This window comes from Heptranchias perlo, chromosome 9, assembly GCF_035084215.1.
Source record: "Heptranchias perlo isolate sHepPer1 chromosome 9, sHepPer1.hap1, whole genome shotgun sequence".
Lineage (NCBI taxonomy): Eukaryota > Metazoa > Chordata > Chondrichthyes > Hexanchiformes > Hexanchidae > Heptranchias > Heptranchias perlo.
In genome coordinates this window covers 84,509,291-84,530,606 of record NC_090333.1, presented here as the reverse complement: position 1 = coordinate 84,530,606, position 21,316 = coordinate 84,509,291, and the positions used below count along the sequence as shown (strand labels likewise).

Below are 21,316 nucleotides of genomic sequence, written 5' to 3'. Positions count from 1 at the left end.
TACCCTGTCTGCTGCAGCCAGGGGGCTGGGCACGAGTCGCAGGATCTGAACGGGTGTAAGAAATGAGTGTCCCCTGCCTCAGTACTCACAGAGAGGAACGTGCCAGAGCAAATCGAACAAGAGGGAACAGATCCAAAGAGTGATAAACCCGGCAGAAAAAGAGAGCAAGTTTTAAAAAAAAACCGAATCATTAAAACCAGAGGCAGGCGGAGGTTCTGCTGTGTGTGGGGAGCTGGCCTTTATTAAGGTCACATATGGCGAGAGCTCGGTGTGTGTGGAAATATGCCAGGCCTGAGGCCTACCTCTCAGACTCCCTGCCTTGAAATTTCAGCCCTCCCCACCAGCCCCCGCCCCCCCCCCCGCAGATGGGGCAGTTACCGATAAACCCACTCAGGTTTCGCATCTTCGTCCCAGAGCACGTTGAGTGAGCTTCTCGGTCGGAGGACGAGGACTGCAGTGCTGCAGTCGTGTCTCCGACCGACACATCCATCCTAAAGGATTCTGCTCCGGTAGGGCAACCTGGTAGAATATCTCCTACCACGTCCACTCCAACTCCAAATAACACGCAGTAACGGTGGTGGCTCCAGGTGCAACAACTACTTGCGTTTATATCACACCTTTAATGTCGTAAAATGTCCCAAGGTGCTTCACAGGAGCGATTATCAGAATAAAATTTGGCACCAAGCCACATAATGAGCTATTAGGACAGGTGAGCAAAAGCTTGGTCAAAGAGGGAGGTTTTAAGGAGCGTCTTAAAGGAGGAGAGAGAGAGGTGGAGAGGTTTAGGGAGGGAATTCCAGAGCTTAGGGCCCAGACAGCTGAAGGCACGGCCGCCAATGGTGGAGCGATAAATATCGGGGATGGGCAAGAGGCCAGAATTGGAGGAGCGCGGAGATCTCGGAGGGTTGTCGGGCTGGAGGAGGTTACAGAGATAGGGAGGGGCGAGGCCATGGAGGAATGTGACTGTGGGTGGTGGTGCTGGGAACAATCAGACATGATGAATTGAGCACCTCGTCCAGCATGAGAACAGACTGCCTCAATTCCAGGTCTGGGTATCGATCAGCTGAGAGTTCTGCTGGGAATCTCCACTGTGGGGTAGGAGGTAACAGTGGGTCATGTTTGCGAGTGGAGGACTGAAATTCTGCCTGAAATGTTCCCCCAGAGTTTGGCTTTAAATGTTTTATTTTGGTGCAGCTTGTCTGAATAAACGATATTGTGTGTCTGTGTAAGGACCTTCGATCGGGGTGGGGGACAAATCCAGAGCACGACAACTGATTCGACACCCGAGGGGGCTGGTGTTAGAGTTTAGATCCAGCCCCCCCCCCCACCGTGTAACTCCACCCCCCCCTCAACCCCCCCACCCTGTAACTCCACCCCCCCCTCACCCCCCCACCCTGTAACTCCACCCCCCCCTCTCCCCCCACCCTGTAACTCCACCCCCCCCTCACCCCCCCCACCCTGTAACTCCACCTCCCCCTCTCCCCCCACCGTGTTACTCCACCCCCCCCCTCAACCCCCCACCCTGTAACTCCACCTCCCCCTCTCCCCCCACCCTGTAACTCCACCCCCCCCCTCACCCCCCCACCCTGTAACTCCACCTCCCCCTCTCCCCCCACCCTGTAACTCCACCCCCCCCCTCACCCCCCCACCCTGTAACTCCACCTCCCCTGTTACTCCACCCCCCCCCTCAACCCCCCACCCTGTAACTCCACCTCCCCCTCTCCCCCCCACCCTGTAACTCCACCCCCCCCTCACCCCCCCACCCTGTAACTCCACCTCCCCCTCTCCCCCCACCGTGTAACTCCACCTCCCCCTCTCCCCCCACCCTGTAACTCCACCCCCCCTCACCCCCCCACCCTGTTACTCCACCCCCCCCTCAACCCCCCACCCTGTAACTCCACCTCCCCCTCTCCCCCCACCCTGTAACTCCACCCCCCCCTCACCCCCCCACCCTGTAACTCCACCTCCCCCTCTCCCCCCACCGTGTAACTCCACCTCCCCCCTCTCCCCCCACCCTGTAACTCCACCCCCCCTCACCCCCCACCGTGTAACTCCACCCCCCCCCACCGTGCAACCTCACCACCCCCACCCCCCCTCACCCCCCCCCCCCGTGTAACTCCACCCCACCTCACCAACCCCCCACCCTGCAACTCCACCCCCCTCACCCCCCCCGTGTAACTCCACCCCTCCAACCGTGTAACTCCGCCCCTCCTCACCCCCCCACCGTGTAACTCCGCCCCCTCGCCCCCCCACCGTGTAACTCCGCCCCCTCGCCCCCCCACCGTGTAACTCCGCCCCCTCGCCCCCCCCCCCCACTGTGTAACTCCGCCCCCCCACCGTGTAACTCCACCCCCCCCCACCGTGTAACTCCACCCCCCTCACCCCGCCCACCGTGTAACTCCGCCCCCCCTACCCCCCCACCGTGTAACTCCACCCCCCCGCCGTGTAACTCCACACCCCCTCACCCCCCCCCCCCCCACCGTGTATCTCCGCCCCCCCCACCGTGTATCTCCGCCCCCCCCACCATGTAACTCCGCCCCCCTCACCCCCCGCCGTGTAACTCCGCCTCCCTCACCCCCCACCGTGTAACTCCGCCCCTCCTCACCCCCCCACCGTGTAACTCCGCCCCCCTCGCCCCCCCCCACTGTGTAACTCCGCCCCCCCACTGTGTAACTCCGCCCCCCCACCGTGTAACTCCACCCACCCTCACCCCCCCCACCGTGTAACTCCGCCCCCCCTTACCCCCCCACCGTGTAACTCCGCCCCCCTTACCCCCCCACCGTGTAACTCCACCCCCCCGCCGTGTAACTCCACCCCCCCACCATGTAACTCCGCCCCCCTCACCCCCCGCCGTGTAACTCCGCCTCCCTCACCCCTCCCACCGTGTAACTCCGCCCCCCCTTACCCCCCCACCGTGTAACTCCACCCCCCTCACCCCCCCCACCGTGTAACTCTGCCCCCCCTTACCCCCACCGTGTAACTCCGCCCCCCTCACCCCCCCCACCGTGTAACTCCGCCCCCCTCACCCCCCCCCACCGTGTAACTCCGCCCCCCCTTACCCCCCCACCATGTAACTCCGCCCCCCTCACCCCCCCGCCGTGTAACTCCACCCCCCCCTCACCCCCCCCACCGTGTAACTCCGCCCCCCCTTACCCCCCCACCGTGTAACTCCACCCCCCCTCACCCCCCCCACCGTGTAACTCCGCCCCCCCTTACCCCCCACCGTGTAACTCCGCCCCCCCTTACCCCCCCCACCGTGTAACTCCACCCCCCCACCATGTAACTCCGCCCCCTCACCCCCTGCCGTGTAACTCCGCCTCCCTCACCCCTCCCACCGTGTAACTCCGCCCCCCCTTACCCCCCCACCGTGTAACTCCACCCCCCCTCACCCCCCCCCACCGTGTAACTCCGCCCCCCCTTACCCCCACCGTGTAACTCCGCCCCCCCTCACCCCCCCGCACCGTGTAACTCCGCCTCCCTCACCCCTCCCACCGTGTAACTCCGCCCCCCCTTACCCCCCCACCGTGTAACTCCGCCCCCCTCACCCCCCGCCGTGTAACTCCGCCTCCCTCACCCCCCCCCACCGTGTATCTCCACCCCCCCCTCACCCCCCCCACCGTGTAACTCCGCCCCCCCTTACCCCCCCACCATGTAACTCCGCCCCCCCTCACCCCCCCGCACCGTGTAACTCCGCCTCCCTTACCCCCCCACCGTGTATCTCCGCCCCCCCTTACCCCCCCACCATGTAACTCCGCCCCCCTCACCCCCCGCCGTGTAACTCCACCCCCCCTCACCCCCCCCCACCGTGTAACTCCGCCCCCCCTTACCCCCCCCCACCGTGTAACTCCACCCCCCCTCACCCCCCCACCGTGTAACTCCGCCCCCCCCACCGTGTATCTCCACCCCCCCCCCACCGTGTAACTCCACCCCCCCTCACCCCCCGCACCGTGTAACTCCACCCCCCCTCACCCCCCCCCCCCCACCGTGTAACTCCACCCCCCCTCACCCCCCCCCCCCCGCACCGTGTAACTCCGCCCCCCCCCTCACCCCCCCCCCCGCACCGTGTAACTCCACCCCCCCCTCACCCCCCCCCCGCACCGTGTAACTCCACCCCCCCCTCACCCCCCCCACCGTGTAACTCCACCCCCCCTCACCCCCCCCCACCACCGTGTAACTCCATCCCCCTCACCCCCCGCACCGTGTAACTCCACCCCCCCTCACCCCCCCCCACCGTGTAGCTCCACCCCCCCTCACCCCCCCCCCACCGTGTAGCTCCACCCCCCCTCACCCCCCCCCACCGTGTAGCTCCACCCCCCCTCACCCCCCGCACCGTGTAACTCCACCCCCCCTTCCCCCCCCCCGCACCGTGTAACTCCACCCCCCTCACCCCCCGCACCGTGTAACTCCACCCCCCCTCACCCCCCCCACCGTGTAACTCCACCCCCCTCACCCCCCGCACCGTGTAACTCCACCCCCCCTCACCCCCCCCCCCACCGTGTAACTCCACCCCCCTCACCCCCCGCACCGTGTAACTCCACCCCCCTCACCCCCCGCACCGTGTAACTCCACCCCCCACTCACCCCCCCCACCGTGTAACTCCACCCCCCTCACCCCCCGCACCGTGTAACTCCACCCCCCCTCACCCCCCCCCCCCCACCGTGTAACTCCACCCCCCTCACCCCCCGCACCGTGTAACTCCACCCCCCTCACCCCCCGCACCGTGTAACTCCACCCCCCCTCACCCCCCGCACCGTGTAACTCCACCCCCCCTCACCCCCCCCCCCCCCACCGTGTAACTCCACCCCCCCCTCACCCCCCCCCACCATGTAACTGTAACTCCGCCTCCCTCACCCCCCCGCACCGTGTAACTCCACCCCCCCTGTTCAGCACTTTAAGTGAAATGATTGGTTTTGAGAGATCTCAGTGCAGGTTCTGGGGGAGAGAGACGCAATGTTTCCAAAATCTCCCATCTTATGGTGAAAGGGTTCGGGACTCGGGTGTGTCAGGCTGGAGGGACGGGCTTTCCACATTTCAGGCACTGACGTTCCGCTCTACATTGAAGGAGGCTGGAGCGTGTGTCCGATGCAGGAACTCGGCAATTGCTGTCCCTCGCCCAAGTCAGCTCACGTCTCTCCTAAGACAAGCTTGTTGATATATCCCGTTGCGTTGGTTAAAAACCACATCGGTCTGGCTCTTCCTTATAAAATCAGCCAGGGCTCCTGCTCCCGATGACCATCCAGTCACTGCTGAACGTCAGGCGAGGGCAGGATCGGCATCCCCGGTGGTGCACCCACGGCCGAATAGCATCCTGACCAATACACTGTCTCAGTTCACATATGAAAAATGGCCCCTTGGATTTGAGGTATCAGGGAATGACCCCTTCCCCACGGTCTGTATGAGCATACGGCCATATTGTGGCACCCCTGCCATCTCAACAACTTGCATTTATATAGCACCTTTAACGTAGTAAAAACGTCCCAAGGTGCTTCACAGGAGCGTAATCAGACAAAAATTGACACTGAGCTACATAAGGCGATATTAGGACAGGCAACCAAAAGCTTGGTCAAAGAGGTAGATTTTAAGGAGCGACTTAAAGGAGGAGAGAGAGAGGTAGCAAGGCGGAGAGGTTTAGGGAGGGAATTCCACAGTTTAGGGCCCGGGTAGCTGAAGACACGGCCTTCAATAGTGGGGTGATGAAAATCGGGGATGTGCAAGAGGCCAGAACTGGAGGAGCACAGAGATCTCGGAGGGTTGAGGGGCTGGAGGAGGTTACAGAGATAGGGAGGGGCGAGGCCATGGAGGGATTTGAAAACAAGAATGAGAATTTTAAAATCGAGGCATTGCCGGACCGGGAGCCAATGTCGGTCAGCGAGCACCAGGGTGATGGGTGAACGGGACTTGGTGCGAGTTAGGATACGGGCAGTAGTGAGTGTTGTGGATGAGCTGAAGATTAGGGGGGGTGGAAGGTGGGAGGCCGACCAGGAGAGCATTGGAATAGTCGAGTGTGGAGCTACACACTGACCCTTCTGCATGGCGCTGACCTGTACTCACTTGTTCTTTCATGCTTCAGGCTGCCAATAGCCCGGTGCTGCTGCAGCGAGAGGTCGTCGCCCTAGGCCCACAGCAGCACACGACGTGGCCCAGCCTGATGTCCAGTGAGCAGCTGAGCTTGGAGCTGCACCAGGTCGAGAGGGAGATCGGCAAGAGGAAGCACGAGCTGGAGTCGGTGAGTGCAGGCTGGGGAGTGTCTGCAGTGAAACCTCGGCAGAATCGCCACTTGATCGAAACACTCTCATCTTCATTCAAACTGAACTCCAACCCCACAGGTCTTCACCCCAGAGACACGCAACACGCGACACATGACACGTGACATGCAACACACAACACGTGATACGCACCTGCATGAAGCAGCAGCCTCATTGCAGGCTTTATCCCCCTCTATACCCTCCCCTCCAGGGTTTATCCCCCTCTACACCCTCCCCACCAGGCTTTATCCCCCTCTACACCCTCCCCTCCAGGCTTTATCCCCCTCTACACCCTCCCCTCCGGGGTTTAACCCCCTCTACACCCTCCCCTCCGGGGTTTAACCCCCTCTACGCCCTCCCCACCAGGGTTTATCCCCCTCTATGCCCTCCCCACCAGGGTTTAACCCCCTCTATACCCTCCCCACCAGGGTTTATCCCCCTCTATGCCCTCCCCTCCGGGGTTTAACCCCCTCTACGCCCTCCCCACCAGGGTTTATCCCCCTCTATGCCCTCCCCTCCGGGGTTTATCCCCCTCTACACCCTCCCCTCCGGGGTTTAACCCCCTCTACACCCTCCCCTCCGGGGTTTAACCCCCTCTACACCCTCCCCTCCGGGGTTTATCCCCCTCTACATCCTCTCCTCCAGGGTTCAACCCACTTTACACCCTCCCCACCACAGTTTAACCCTCTATACCCTCCCCCTCACCTGGGTTTAATGCCCCTGTAACCTCCCCCTCACCGGGGTTTAATGCCCCTGTAACCTCCCCCTCACCGGGGTTTAATGCCCCTGTAACCTCCCCCTCACCGGGGTTTAATGCCCCTGTAACCCCTCACCGGGGTTTAATGCCCCTGTAACCTCCCCCTCACCGGGGTTTAATGCCCCTGTAACCTCCCCCTCACCGGGGTTTAATGCCCCTGTAACCTCCCCCTCACCGGGGTTTAATGCCCCTGTAACCTCCCCCTCACCGGGGCTTAATGCCCCTGCCCCCGGCCCGGATTTTACCGCCTTTTGGATATTATTTGCCTGACTTTAGCACGAGCTGATTGTCAGTCTCCGCCATTGCAGCCACTTCATTTCTACTTGGTTAATGGTAAGTTAAAAATAGCAGAGTACTCGTAAAGAAGGGTTTCTGTGTGCCGGGGGGGTGGGCCGTGCCGGGGTAGAGTTCAGCAGTGTTTCTGTCTGCCCCAGGATGTGGTTAAGGGGCATTTGCAGAACTGTCGAATCTCAATAATTCTACTCAACCAGTCTCTCTAAAATGTCATAACACTCAAACCCACCGAAGTATAAACAGATGGGACCTGTCACAAAATGGACAGGATATGGTGTCAGCTGGTGCTCAGTGGGCAGCACCCTCGCCCTCTACACCCCAAGGTTGAGTGTTTAAACCTCACTCCAGAGACGATAATCATAGGAACAGGCGGAGGCCATTCAGCCCCTCGAGCCTATTCCGCCATTCAGTGAGATCATGGCTGATCTGTGACCTAACTCCATATTCCCACCTTAGCCCCATATCCCTTAGTACCTTTGGTTAACAAAAATCTATCAATCTCAGATTTAAAATTAACAATTGAGCGAGCATCAACTGCCGTTTGCGGAAGAGAGTTCCAAACTTCTACCACCCTTTGTGTGTAGAAGTGTTTCCTAACTTCACTCCTGAGAGTCCCGGCTCTAATGTTTAAACAATGTCCCCGAGTCCTGGACTCCCCAACCAGCGGAAATAGTTTCTCTCCATCCACCCTATCAGTTCCCCTTAATATCTTGAAAACTTCAATCAAATCACCCGTTAATAGTCTAAATTCCAGGGAATACAACCCCAATTTGTGTAATCCCTCCACGTAATTTAACCCTTGGAGTCCAGCTATCATTTTAGTAAATCTACGCTGCACTCCCTCCTTCCTAGGGTGCGGTGCCCAGAACTGAACACAGTATAGAATCACAGAAAGGTTACAGCATGGAAGGAGGCCATTCAGCCCATCAAGACTGCGCCAGCTCTACGCAAGAGCAATGCAGCTAGTCCCACTCCCCTGCCCTTTCCCCGTAGCCCTGCAAATTTTTTCCTTTCAAGTACTTATCCAGTTCCCTTTTGATTGAATCTGTTTCCACCACCCCCTCGGGCAGTGTATTCCAGATCCTAACCACTCGCTGTGTAAAAAAGGTTTTTCCTCATTTCACCTTTGGTTCTTTTGCCAATCACCTTAAATCTATGTCCTCTGGTTCTTGACCCTTCCGCCAATGGGAACAGTTTCTCCCTGGTACAGACCCTTCATGATTTTGAATACCTCGATAAAATCTCCTCGCAACCGTCTCTGTTCCAAGGAGAACAACCCCAGCTTCTCCAGTCTATCCACGTAACTGAAGTCCCTCATCCCTGGAATCATTCCAGTAAATCTCTTCTGCACCCGCTCTAAGGCCTTCACATCTTTCCTAAAGTGCGGTGCCCAGAACTGGACACAATACTCCAGTTGTGGCTGAACCAGTGTTTTATAAAGGTTCATCATAACTTTCCATACTTTTGTACTCTATGCCTCTATTTATAAAGCCCAGGTTCTCGTATGCTTTTTTAACCGCTTTCTCAACCTGCCCTGCCACCTTCAACAATTTGTGCACGTAATCCCCCAGATCTCTCTGTTCCTGTACCCCTTTTAGAGTTGTGCCCTCTAGTTTATATTGCCTCTCCTCGTTCTTTCTACCGAAATGTATCACTTCGCATTTTTCTGCTTTAAATTTCATCTGCCATGTGTCTGCTCATGCCACCTCTTGAAGTCTATTACTATCCTCCTCACTGTTTACTACCCTTCCAAGTTTTGTGTCATCTGCAAATTTTGAAATTGTGCCCTGTACACCCAAGTCCAAGTCATTAAGCAGTGGTCCCAGCACTGACCCCTGGGGAACATCACTGTACACCTCCCTCCAGTCCGAAAAACAACCATTCACCAATACTCTCTGTTTCCTGTCACTTAGCCAATTCTGTATCCATGTTGCTACTGCCCTCTTTATTCCACGGGCCACAATCTTGATGATAAGCCTACCATGCGGCACTTTATCAAACGCCTTTTGAAAGTCCATAAACACCACATCAACTGCATTGCCCTAATCTACCCTCTCTGTTACCTCATCAAAAAACTCTATCAGGTTAGCTAAACACGGTTTGCCTTTAACAAATCCGTGCTGGCTTTCCTTAATCAATCCACACTTGTCCAAGAGACTGTTAGTTCTGTCCCAGATTATCGTTTCTCAAAGTTTCCCCATCGCTGAGGTTAAACTGACTGGCCTGTAGTTGCTGGGTTTATTTTGAACAAGGGTGTAACGTTTGCAATTCTCCAGTCCTCTGGCACCACCCCCATATCTACGGATGTTTGGAAGATTATGGCCAGTACCTCTGCAATTTCCACCCTTACTTCCCTCAGCAACCTCGGATGCATCCCATCCGGACCGGGTGACTTATCTACTTTGAGTACAGCCAGCCTTTCTAGTACCTCCTCTTTATCAGTTTTTAGCCCCATCCAGTATCTCAACTATATCTTCCTTTACTGAGACCCTGGCAGCATCTTCTTCCTTGGTAAAGGCAGATGCAAAGTACTCATTTAGTACCTCGGCCATCCCCTCTGCCTCCAACTTTGAGAAACGATAATCTGGGACCGAACTAACAGTCTCTTGGCCCCTAATCAGCCCTACCCAACCTCTTATTACCCGTTTACTGTTTACATGTCAATAGAAGACTTTTGGATTCACTTTTATGTTGGTCGCTAGTCTATTCTCATACTCTCTCTTTGCCCCTCTTATTTCCTTTTTCACTTCCCCTCTGAACTTTCTATATTCAGCCAGGTTCTCACTTGTATTATCAACCTGACATCTGAAATACGCCCCCTTTTTCTGCTTCATCTTACTCTCTATCTCTTGTCATCCAGGATACTCCAGGTGCGGTCTAACCAGGGCTTTGTATAGCTGTATCATAACTTCTACCCCCTTGTATTCCAGTCCTCTAGATATAAAGGCCAGCATTCCATTAGCCTTTTTGATTATTTTCTGTACCTGTCCATGACATTATAGATTAGGCTAATGTAGAATAATCCAGGCTAACACTCCAGGGCAGTAACTGAAGGAGTGCCGTCCTGTCAGAGGTGCCGTCTTTTGGATGAGATGTTAAACCGAGGCCCCGTCTGCCCTCTCAGGTAGACATTGAAGATCCCACGGCCACTATTTCGAAGAAGAACAGGGGAGTTCTCCCCAGTGTCCTGGCCAATATTTATCCCTCAACCAACATCACTAAAAACAGATTATCTGGTCATTACATTACAACAGTTTCCTATGCTACAACAGCGATTTGGGACATCCTGAAGTTGTGAAAGGCGCTATATAAATGCAAATTCTTTCTTTTCTTTTTTTAATCTGCTAATCTCACAACAGGTGGGGTAGCCAGAGAGTTGCACCGTCCCCAGTATTGGAGGACTGGTAACTACATCCTTCCTAGCTGTGTGATTTGACCAAAATGCATGTCATTGCAACAGAGTGTAATGCTTCATATTTGTTCCACAGGAGAGTCGGCCCTCATTGGACATGCAATACAAACTGGCATCTAACAATCAGGGAGAGAATGGACAGCCTGAGCAGCAGCACAAGGCCCCCGAAGACCTGCAGCCTTCCCTCAGGTAACTGAACAGGACGCGGGTATTTATCACACCGATTCTGCCAGAACAGCTCGACAATTATTGACATTCTTTCATCTCTAACATATTATACGGCAGCATCACAAGTTTTAAACGGACTCCCTGAGAATGACCGCGCCTCACTCTGATCCGTTTAATAACTCATTTTTGCCGTGAGACCACTTTAAAAAAAGGTGCTTTGCCATCAACAAAATGCAGGCTTTCACCGCAGGTATGTGAAGAGAACAGGTTCGGCTCCTGATTAACAATAACTGTTAGAACTGAACCGTACAGACCAGAAGGCGGCTTCAGTTCTTGTTTGTGCTGAGTTAGCTGCTCTCTGCTGGCGTGGCTGTCTTGCACGACATGTGTTATATGTTCAGCCAGTGTTCTTGCTGCTGATTATTGTATCTGGTGAGGACAGGATCAGTCAGAGGGTACCCAAAGTGCCCGGAACTGCACTCAGGGAAAGACTGAAAGGGGTGAAGAGTTCCACAGTTTTGAAGTCCTGAGAAAGAATGAGTTGGAGTGGGAGACTTTAAGATGAGTCTTGCTTTCAACACAGATCAGAGAAAGGAGAACAAAGAGTGTGTAGGACAGTGGTGAATTTACCTGGCATTCTTAATTAGTAATTTGACTGTATTGTACCATGGGCAAGGGTTAGTTTGGGTTAGTCGACTGTGTTCTGAATTTTCCACACGAGGTTTGGTTTAATATTGATAGTATTTTGGCCATGGTTGGGGTTGGTTGTGTTTGGACTACAGTTGCCTTTCACTGTGTTCTGATGGGAGTTGGACTGGGTTAACACTGATTATGTTCCATTGTTGGACTTGCTTTATTCCACTAGAATTTGTGTTGCAGCCTGAAAGTATTGTTGGTCACAGTTTAGGCAGCCTTCAACTGCAAAATTGCCGTTGATCAACTCGGGCTTCTAGCAATCGATCTATCTCTATTCTCTGCTTTTAGTAAAGGATTGTAAACAATTTTACAACACCAAGTTATAGTCCAGCAATTTTATTTTAAATTCACAAGCTTTCGGAGATTTTCTCCTTCCTCAGGCAAATGTTTCAAGAGCTCCTTGAAGCCTACGCATTTATACATATTGAACAATACATGGTGTTTACAGACTGCCCCTGCAACTGCCCGTTGCCAAGGCAATCACCGTGTTCAGACAGAGAGGTGTCACCTGCAGAACCCCCGAATACACATTCAACAAAAAAACAAACAGGGAAAAAAAACAGAGAAAAAAAACACAGAGAGAGGCAGAAACATCCGGAAGGCAGAGAGAGCCAGCAAATGACCCATTATATTAAAAACAGATAACATTTGTTCGCTGGTGGGGTAACGTGTAGCGTGACATGAACCCAAGATCCCGGTTGAGGCCGTCCTCATGGGTGCGGAACTTGGCTATCAATTTCTGCTCGACGATTTTGCGTTGTCGTGTGTCTCGAAGGCCGCCTTGGAGTACGCAAAGGAGGGTGTAGACTTGCTGGAGGCATCTCGTGGCAGTGAAGGGGTCCTGTATGATCTGGTGTAGATCTTTGAGACATTTCGGGTATCTCTGGCCTTGGTACTTCCAGCTGGCTGCCTTGGAGAGTAATGTCATTTCCACTGACAAAGCAGCTATAGGCCAGACACTTGCCTTATGTCAATGAAGTGTATCAGCAACACTGGCATCTTGCAGTCCTGGCTCGGCTTCCCAATAGGAGAATTACACACACAGCAATAAGAGACTCAGAAACAGGAGAGGCTCAGGGCTGAGGAGAGAAAGCTTTCCATATCCACAGATTTGTAAAAGCGCAGTCCCATCATGTCCACGCCCCACATTCTGAAGACCTTCTCTCTTCTTCTCGTTGCACAGTGAGGGATCCAAGGTCGGGGCCTCCGGCTTCGTTACAGACGGCTCCGTCAGCGCACTGACCAGCAAAACCGCCTCTCTGAAACCGGCCCCCGACACAGAGGGGGCCGCGGATCGCTGCGACAGCCAACAGAACGGGCTTTAAACTAACGAAGACGACAACCTGCCCTGGACAAGCCTGCCCGAACGTCTCGTTAAAAAAAAACAGCACTGCAACCGACAGACTCGACATGCCACTCATCTAGATGCAATGCGTCAAAGTAGCATCGAATATTTTTTTTGTTGTTGTGTGTATGTGTGAATTAACTTTTTATTTTATTAGCATGCATGCCTTGGCTCGCAAGGCATGGGACATATCCTTATGATTACCTGGTTAATCTTAGTGAAGTAATCTCACCTTATATACCCCTACTTCAGGACTGTGCCTGCAACAGCACAAGTTGATGAAGTCACATTCCCATGGGATTCTGAGATGATGTGACGAAGGTCGACGTCACAGATGGAACCTTTTTAGTTCCACCGCAGTGAGGAGCAAATACTTCCACTAACATACTTACCGAAAGGCTGTTACTATCTGGTGGAAGGGAGCTCTGACATCTTTCAGATATACATCTTCTCAGAAGGCTTTGCAGCTACATTGGGGGAGAAAGAAAAGTCAGTGACCCTTCGCAACCAGAAAAGTAACATTCTTAAATATTGTCATTGTGCTTTCCACAGGGTGGAAGTTAACTAACCCATGAGCAGCCTTACAGGGAAAGGTTTATCACTTTCTGGACGCGTTCTTTAGTTGAAGACACTGCCTCTCTTTGCTTGGCCCGTGAAGGCTGTCCATCCAAGTGTGGCCATGCCCGGCTCCACAGGGTCACGGAGATGCTGAAAGATCACTCGCAACAGAGATTTTGTTCGTGCCCATGGAACTGAGCAAAGTTGCTGGTGATTAACGCCACATGAAGCTGATTTGGGGTGGTGGGGGGGTGGGGAATGTTGGAACCTTGGGGTTTGGTCCTGGGTTCCAGTGTGGGAGGGGTTTGGTCGTAGTGTCCCAGTGTGGGAGGGGTTGGGTCCTGGGGTCCTAGTGTCCCAGTGTGGGAGGGGTTGGGTCCTGGGGTCCTAGGGTCCCAGTGTGGGAGGGGTTGGGTCGTAGTGTCCCAGTGTGGGAGGGGTTGGGTCCTGGGGTCCTAGGGTCCCAGTGTGAGAGGGGTTGGGTCCTGGGGTCCCAGTGTGAGAGGGGTTTGGTTGTAGTGTCCCAGTGTGGGAGGGGTTGGGTCGTAGTGTCCCAGTGTGGGAGGGGTTGGGTCGTAGTGTCCCAGTGTGGGAGGGGTTGGGTCCTGGGGTCCTAGTGTCCCAGTGTGGGAGGGGTTGGGTCCTGGGGTCCTAGTGTCCCAGTGTGGGAGGGGTTGGGTCCTAGTGTCCCAGTGTGGGAGGGATTGGGTCCAAGGGTCCCAGTGTGGGAGCGGTTTGGTCGTAGTGTCCCAGTGTGGGAGGGATTGGGTCCTGGGGTCCCATTGTGGGAGGGGTTGGGTCCTGGGGTCCCAGTGTGGGAGGGGTTGGGTCCTGGGGTCCCAGTGTTGGAGGGGTTGGGTCCTGGGTTCCAATGTGGGAGGGGTTTGGTCGTAGTGTCCCAGTGTGGGAGGGATTTGGTCCAAGGGTCCCAGTGTGGGAGGGATTGGGTCCAAGGGTCCCAGTGTGGGAGGGGTTGGGTCGTAGGTCGGGTGATTTCGAGGGTTCCCTTCAAAGTTGTTAGTAGGATGATCCTTTGCTACAGTGACCTTTCCGTTTCTCTGCGGCTTTGAGCTGGTGGAGTTGGGATTGTGAGCTCGGACTCTCACTGATTTGCACTGCAACGCCTGTTCACAGGAGCAAAATTCTCAATAATCCCATCTTTAAATCATATTTCCAGTGGAAAATATTGGCATAATAAAATAAATAGAGCCACAAATGTTCAACTGACAGCTTCAGTGCGCCAATCAAAAGGGATGCTCTCTCTTCAAACCCGCGATGAGATTCGGGCGAGTTGTGTATTTAATAATCCGTTTCTCTGGGGCTGGTTGAGTGATGAGATTACAGATCCTGGGCCCTGGTTCTAGACACCTGACTGAAGGATTCCAGTTGCCCAGCCCTGGGTCAGAAGTATTACACCCAAAGCCCCTCGCATGGACACAGATGAGGTTTGAAACCAGCCGCCAATGGGTCTCCTCCACTCCACGCCTCCCGTGAAGGTGACACTTGACCAGCCGTGACGCTTGTACTTTTCACATTGAATTTTGATTTAAAAGAACGTAGGCTGGGAGGGTTATTCATCGCTGAGTTCTGCTTGGAATTCGAGCTTCATGCAGTTTGTGTGTTTTTTTTTTAAAAAAGCAGAAAAATTCTTTTTGACGCAACATTTTTAAAAAAACAAAGTAGTGTGCTTTGCTGCAAGCTTCCTCTCGACAATGAAGGAGGCTGATTTTGTTTCAAAATACGCTTCAATATCTAAGCGGTTTTATTTCAGATACAACCGTGTCAAGCCCCCGACCCTGCTCCTATTTTCCGATTCAGTGAACCTGATCTCAGTTCAGCACAAGGCAGCTGTACGGTGCTAGCTCGAGACAAAACTGAGTGTTAGAACGGGCACACTGGGCACTGCGTTACACGTAGGGGTCCTGGGCACTGCGTTACACGTAGGGGTCCTGGGCACTGCGTTACAGGTAGGGGTCCTGGGCACTGCGTTACAGGTAGGGGTCCTGGGCACTGCGTTACACGTAGGGGTCCTGGGCACTGCGTTACAGGTAGGGGTCCTGGGCACTGCGTTACAGGTAGGGGTCCTGGGCACTGCGTTACAGGTAGGGGTCCTGGGCACTGCGTTACAGGTAGGGGTCCTGGGCACTGCGTTACACGTAGGGGTCCTGGGCACTGCGTTACAGGTAGGGGTCCTGGGCACTGCGTTACACGTAGGGGTCCTGGGCACTGCGTTACACGTAGGGGTCCTGGGCACTGCGTTACACGTAGGGGTCCTGGGCACTGCGTTACACGTAGGGGTCCTGGGCACTGCGTTACACGTAGGGGTCCTGGGCACTGCGTTACAGGTAGGGGTCCTGGGCACTGCGTTACAGGTAGGGGTCCTGGGCACTGCGTTACACGTAGGGGTCCTGGGCACTGCGTTACACGTAGGGGTCCTGGGCACTGCGTTACACGTAGGGGTCCTGGGCACTGCGTTACACGTAGGGGGTCCTGGGCGCACTGCGTTACACGGGTAGGGAGGAAGTGAATCCTGTTAGACTGAAGGGTTCATTGCACAGCGAGGTGTTGCCGGGATTGGGCAGGAAAGATGAATTCAGAAGTTCCGGAGACCGTCCCACTTGGGTTGAGTTCAAACTTCTTGATTTGTCCCCCCCCCCCCCCCCAACTTCAGTCGAGCTGGCCTTGGTCAGTACTTTGCCCCCAGGTTAATACCCCCTTGTATAGCAGGTGGAATTTGTGCCGCCTCAGAGGTTAAATCAACAAGTCAATACTGTTGTCCTCAAACACTGACTGGGCAGTGTTCACAGAACGATTCCTAAATGTCTGGGGATTGAACTGTAGTAAGGGAGACGTTCCTGGTCCAAGTGAGTGGTGCAGCCTCTCTTGGGTCTTTTTAAGTCCTTCCAGATGAGGATTTGCTCCTCCTTCCCACCCTACCTCGTGTTCTTCAGCTGGTACATTGGGCCAAGCCGGCTGATACCCATCGCGTTCTGTACTGCCACCTGCCTTTAACTGGTCAGTCCAGTTGGCACTCGTGGCTCTCGGATGGCGAATGGGGCTTGAAGCAATCCGGTGTCACCGGCTGGCAGCAGTGTTGGTGGTGTGGGCCTTTAGTATTATTGTTTGAGTGTGGGTGGGTCGGCAGAGATGAGGGCGGGTAATCTGGTTCAGCTTGTTCCCCTGTTTTGGTTCAGCTTGTTCCCCTGTTTCAAGGGTTCGTTGAAGAGCGAGGCCTGAGGAAGTTGGGCTGGATGGGGGTGGGGTGGGGGGCGGTGGGTGGAGACAGAAACTAGAGGTAGAAGACAGGAGACCCATCAGCACCTGGAGAGAGAGAAGACCAGGCAGCTTCCAGTCACAGCTCCCCCCTCCCCATTCCCCCCTCCCACCCTCCACCCTCCCCACTTCCACCCTCCCCCTCCCCACTCCCCCCTTCCCTCTCCCCCTTCCCTCTCCTCCTCCCTCCCCTTTCCCCCACCCTCCCCCTCTCCCCCACCCTCCCTCCCCTTTCCCCCACCCTCCCCCTCTCCCCCACCCTCCCTCCCCCTGCTTCCCTCCCACCCCTCTCCTCCTCCCACCCTCCCCTCTCCCCCACCCTCCCCTCTCCCCCTCCCTCCCCACTCCCCCTTCCGAAACATTAACATCTTCCTATTTTATTTCAGATTCCTTGCAAGTGCAGTTTAATTTGTTCTCGCTGGGAGTTAGTGTGAGCGTGGAGGGGAGATCCAGGATCTGTGACAGCCCCCTGAAATGGAAGGGCCGAGGTCAGTTCACACCACAGCTGCTGTCAGGGGAGATTTAAAACTTCTCTGGGATGTTTTAAACGGAATGTTTTCTGCAGCAAAGCACTACCTGTTAATCCAATATCCCTCAATGTTTTGTCAACTGTAAGTCAAACATCGAGTGTTTTTAGATTTTTTTTGCATCAGGTGTAACTCTTTCCTTCCTAAAACTAAACGTGTGTATCTCACTCATGATGCTGGAACAGCACTGGGAATGTGTCACCCTCAGTGCTGGTGCAGAACCAGGAGTGTCGTTTGCGGTACCGGTACAGTACCGGGAGTGTATCACTCGCAGCACCGGTACAGTACCGGGAATAGATCCCTCGCGGTACCGGGAATAGATCCCTCGCGGTACCGGTACAGTACCGGGAATAGATCCCTCGCGGTACCGGGAATAGATCCCTCGCGGTGACCTCTTTCCGACTCTAATCCTTTCGGGCCGTTATTTATCAGCTGGTTAACTCCCGTCACAGCTTCAGAACCTTAACTTTGTCAATGACTTCTGTGAAGTTTTTTCCAAAAGGGGATGGTAATGATTATTACTCGCTCAGACCTTGGAGAGGGGAGGGGGCTGCTGGTGGGTAATAATACAGCAGGCGGAAGGTCCAAACACTGATTCAATGATTGCCTACCAGGATTTTCTAGGGCACTCTCCTAGGGCAGATTCTTTGGTGGAGGTCGGGCACCAGAATGAACAAAGACATGAAGTGTCTTGGGCATATGCTTGCCCCACAGAGATTGCTTTGAGATCTGGGCTGGTGCCCAGCGAGCTTTGTCCCAGTACTTTCACTCAGTGATTCTGCCACACCGAGTGCATGGAACTTTTGCCATAAATTCGGCCGTGCTGGATTGTAGAGAGTTGAAATGGGAGAGACCAGGACTGTCTCGCTGGCCCCATTCTCTCCGCACTTTGTAATTGGGAACGGGGAGGGGAGCTTTCGCTCCCTTAGAATTTCAGTGGACCAGGCTGAGCAGTGATAACCCTCCGGTCACCCATCTCTGGCCCGGTGTGCAGTAGTCCAGAGTTTGCCATCCCACAGCCGTTGGCTCAGGCTGCAATTGGAATTGGGCTGGGATCAAGATCGGGATTGGGCTAGGATCGGGCTTGGGCTGCGATCGGGATCAGGATCGAGCTCGGGCTGGGATTAGGCTTGGTCTTCGATCGGGAGCGAGCTCGGGCTGGGATTAGGCTTGGGCTACGATCGGGATCAGGATTGGGCTGGGATTAGGCTCGGGCTGCGATCGGGATTGGGCTCGGGCTGGGATTAGGATCGGGATCAGGCTGGGATGGACTGTCCAGGCTGTTACCAGCCTCCTGCCACATTTATGATCATTCACACTTATTTTGATGACACCGTTTACATCAGTGTCTGTGCATTGGTCGGGATAAAGCCCAGGACTATCCAATCTTTTAGAATGGATTCTGATGGACTCCAGTCACCCCTCTTGTGCTCTCTGCCCCTCCTTGCTCTGAAACAACTCCACTTAGCATAACTAACCGTCGACAAATTCCAGTTGTAGTTCAAAGTTCCAGGTACATTGCGCTGACTCCAGCCAGAGGTCAGCATTTTCAATCCTGGTCACAGACAGACACTGCTCCAATGTGTACCGCCCCTCTGACCCCCTCCTCTGTGCCGCCCTGACCCCCTCCTCGGTGCCGCCCTGACCCCCTCCTCGGTGCCGCCCTGACCCCCTCCTCGGTGCCGCCCTGACCCCCTCCTCGGTGCCGCCCTGACCCCCTCCTCGGTGCCGCCCTGACCCCCTCCTCGGTGCCGCCCTGACCCCCTCCTCGGTGCCGCCCTGACCCCCTCCTCGGTGCCGCCCTGACCCCCTCCTCGGTGCCGCCCTGACCCCCTCCTCGGTGCCGCCCTGACCCCCTCCTCGGTGCCGCCCTGACCCCCTCCTCGGTGCCGCCCTGACCCCCTCCTCGGTGCCGCCCTGACCCCCTCCTCGGTGCCGCCCTGACCCCCTCCTCGGTGCCGCCCTGACCCCCTCCTCGGTGCCGCCCTGACCCCCTCCTCGGTGCCGCCCTGACCCCCTCCTCGGTGCCGCCCTGACCCCCTCCTCGGTGCCGCCCTGACCCCCTCCTCGGTGCCGCCCTGACCCCCTCCTCGGTGCCCCTCTGACCCCCTCCTCGGTGCCCCTCTGACCCCCTCCTCGGTGCCCCTCTGACCCCCTCCTCGGTGCCCCTCTGACCCCCTCCTCGGTGCCCCTCTGACCCCCTCCTCGGTGCCCCTCTGACCCCCTCCTCGGTGTCCCTCTGACCCCCTCCTCGGTGCCCCTCTGACCCCCTCCTCGGTGCCGCCCTGACCCCCTCCTCGGTGCCCCTCTGACCCCCTCCTCGGTGCCGCCCTGACCCCCTCCTCGGTGCCGCCCTGACCCCCTCCTCGGTGCCGCCCTGACCCCCTCGGTGCCGCCCTGACCCCCTCCTCGGTGCCGCCCTGACCCCCTCCTCGGTGCCGCCCTGACCCCCTCCTCGGTGCCGCCCTGACCCCCTCCTCGGTGCCGCCCTGACCCCCTCCTCTGTGCCGCCCTGACCCCCTCCTCGGTGCCGCCCTGACCCCCTCCTCGGTGCCCCTCTGACCCCCTCCTCGGTGCCCCTCTGACCCCCTCCTCGGTGCCCCTCTGACCCCCTCCTCGGTGCCCCTCTGACCCCCTCCTCGGTGCCGCCCTGACCCCCTCCTTGGTGCCGCCCTGACCCCCTCCTCGGTGCCGCCCTGACCCAGGCAGCACTGGTCAAAGCCTGGTTTGTTTGCTCCCACCTCTGCCAGAAATCTGAATCCTGTGTACAGTATTCCAGTGTCTTGTCACTTTGGTCAGTTTTGTTCCCTAAATTTTCCTACCCATAAAAGTGCTGAGCACCAAGTGTGAACAGCAGCCTGTGTCCTGCCTGGCGTCATTAATATTAGTTAGTGTGGCTCCCACTGATAATCAGTGAGGGTCTCCGAGTGTGTGCGCCCCATGAGTTGTGTCCTGGGGCTCTTCCTCACAATGGCCAAGCATTGACTCCCAGCACTGCTTTCACTCAGTACAGGGCTTCAGACGGTGGAGTTTGACAGCGGCGCATTGGTTTAGTTTGAGGACCGCTGCCAATGGGTAGTTTCTAGCCGCTTTCTCTGGCCTTTAAGTATTAAGTATTTTTCCTTTCTCGTGCCGATGCAGAAAAGTCAGCAAATGAGCGTGTTTGTGAAATTGCATCAGTTAATCTCAGACCGGCTATTTTCTGTGTTTTTAATTCAGCTGTTCACTAGCAGCCGAGGAATAAATGAATGAATTTTATTCTGGAATTAGGGCTGTGATCGTGCGAGGGATTGGCTCTCATCCCTCACCGGGTTTTACCGTTCACACACATTTCTAACCACAATACTCCCACGTGCTCACAAACCCCCTCAAACTGGCCGACTCCTCTCAAATAACCTTCAAAACACCAGGATTCTACAAAAACTCAAATACTGAAACACTCATTTGTGCCAGCACAATTGCAGTTTAATAAGAACAGCTTCTGACAGTCCCCCAGAGAGGCTGCTCTCCCTCACTCTCTCTCTCTCTCTTCCTCGCTTTTTCTCACTGTCTCTCTCTCTTCTCATCTCTCTTTCTCCCTATCCATCTCTCTGTCTCTCGCTCGCTCTGTCTTGTTCTCTCTCTCTTCTCTCTCTCGCTCTGTCTTGTTCTCTCTCTCTTCTCTCTCTCTCTCTCACTCTCTCTCACTCTCTCTCTCTCTCTCACTCTCACTCACACACACATAGAAATCCAATTCCCAGTCCTGGAGGAAGACCTGTTATATCTGAGGTAGAGAGAGCAATGAGTTTTGTGCAACTTGGACAGTGCTAAATGGTATGAAGCATGTTGGTATAAAGAGGGCAAGGTGTGCCAGGTCACTGTATGGGGAAATCACCAGTATCCGGGCACAGGGAACTCTGCCAACCTCAATACTCAGTGACAGCGAGTTCCCCTCCAGCCCCTGCCCCTTCTATTATCTAGTTTGACCCTGAACTTCCCATTGGAACAGGCAGGTATTGGGATTGAGAACTGCTGGTAAATGCATCATGCCACCCCCCCCCC

General features: G+C 55.6%; 1 protein-coding gene across 1 annotated transcript in view; it reads left to right on the top strand.

The window, feature by feature from the left end:
* Nucleotides 1-13,711, top strand: part of LOC137324934 (roquin-1-like) — a 204,113-nt gene extending 190,402 nt beyond the window's left edge. Inside the window, exons 18-21 of the mRNA XM_067989624.1 lie at nt 5,063-5,117; nt 6,071-6,226; nt 10,785-10,897; nt 12,756-13,711. Of these exons, the coding sequence (XP_067845725.1) occupies nt 5,063-5,117; nt 6,071-6,226; nt 10,785-10,897; nt 12,756-12,897 (466 nt within the window). The 3' untranslated portion in view covers nt 12,898-13,711. The remainder of the gene's footprint in view (nt 1-5,062; nt 5,118-6,070; nt 6,227-10,784; nt 10,898-12,755) is intronic.
* Nucleotides 13,712-21,316: the final 7,605 nt, after the last annotated feature.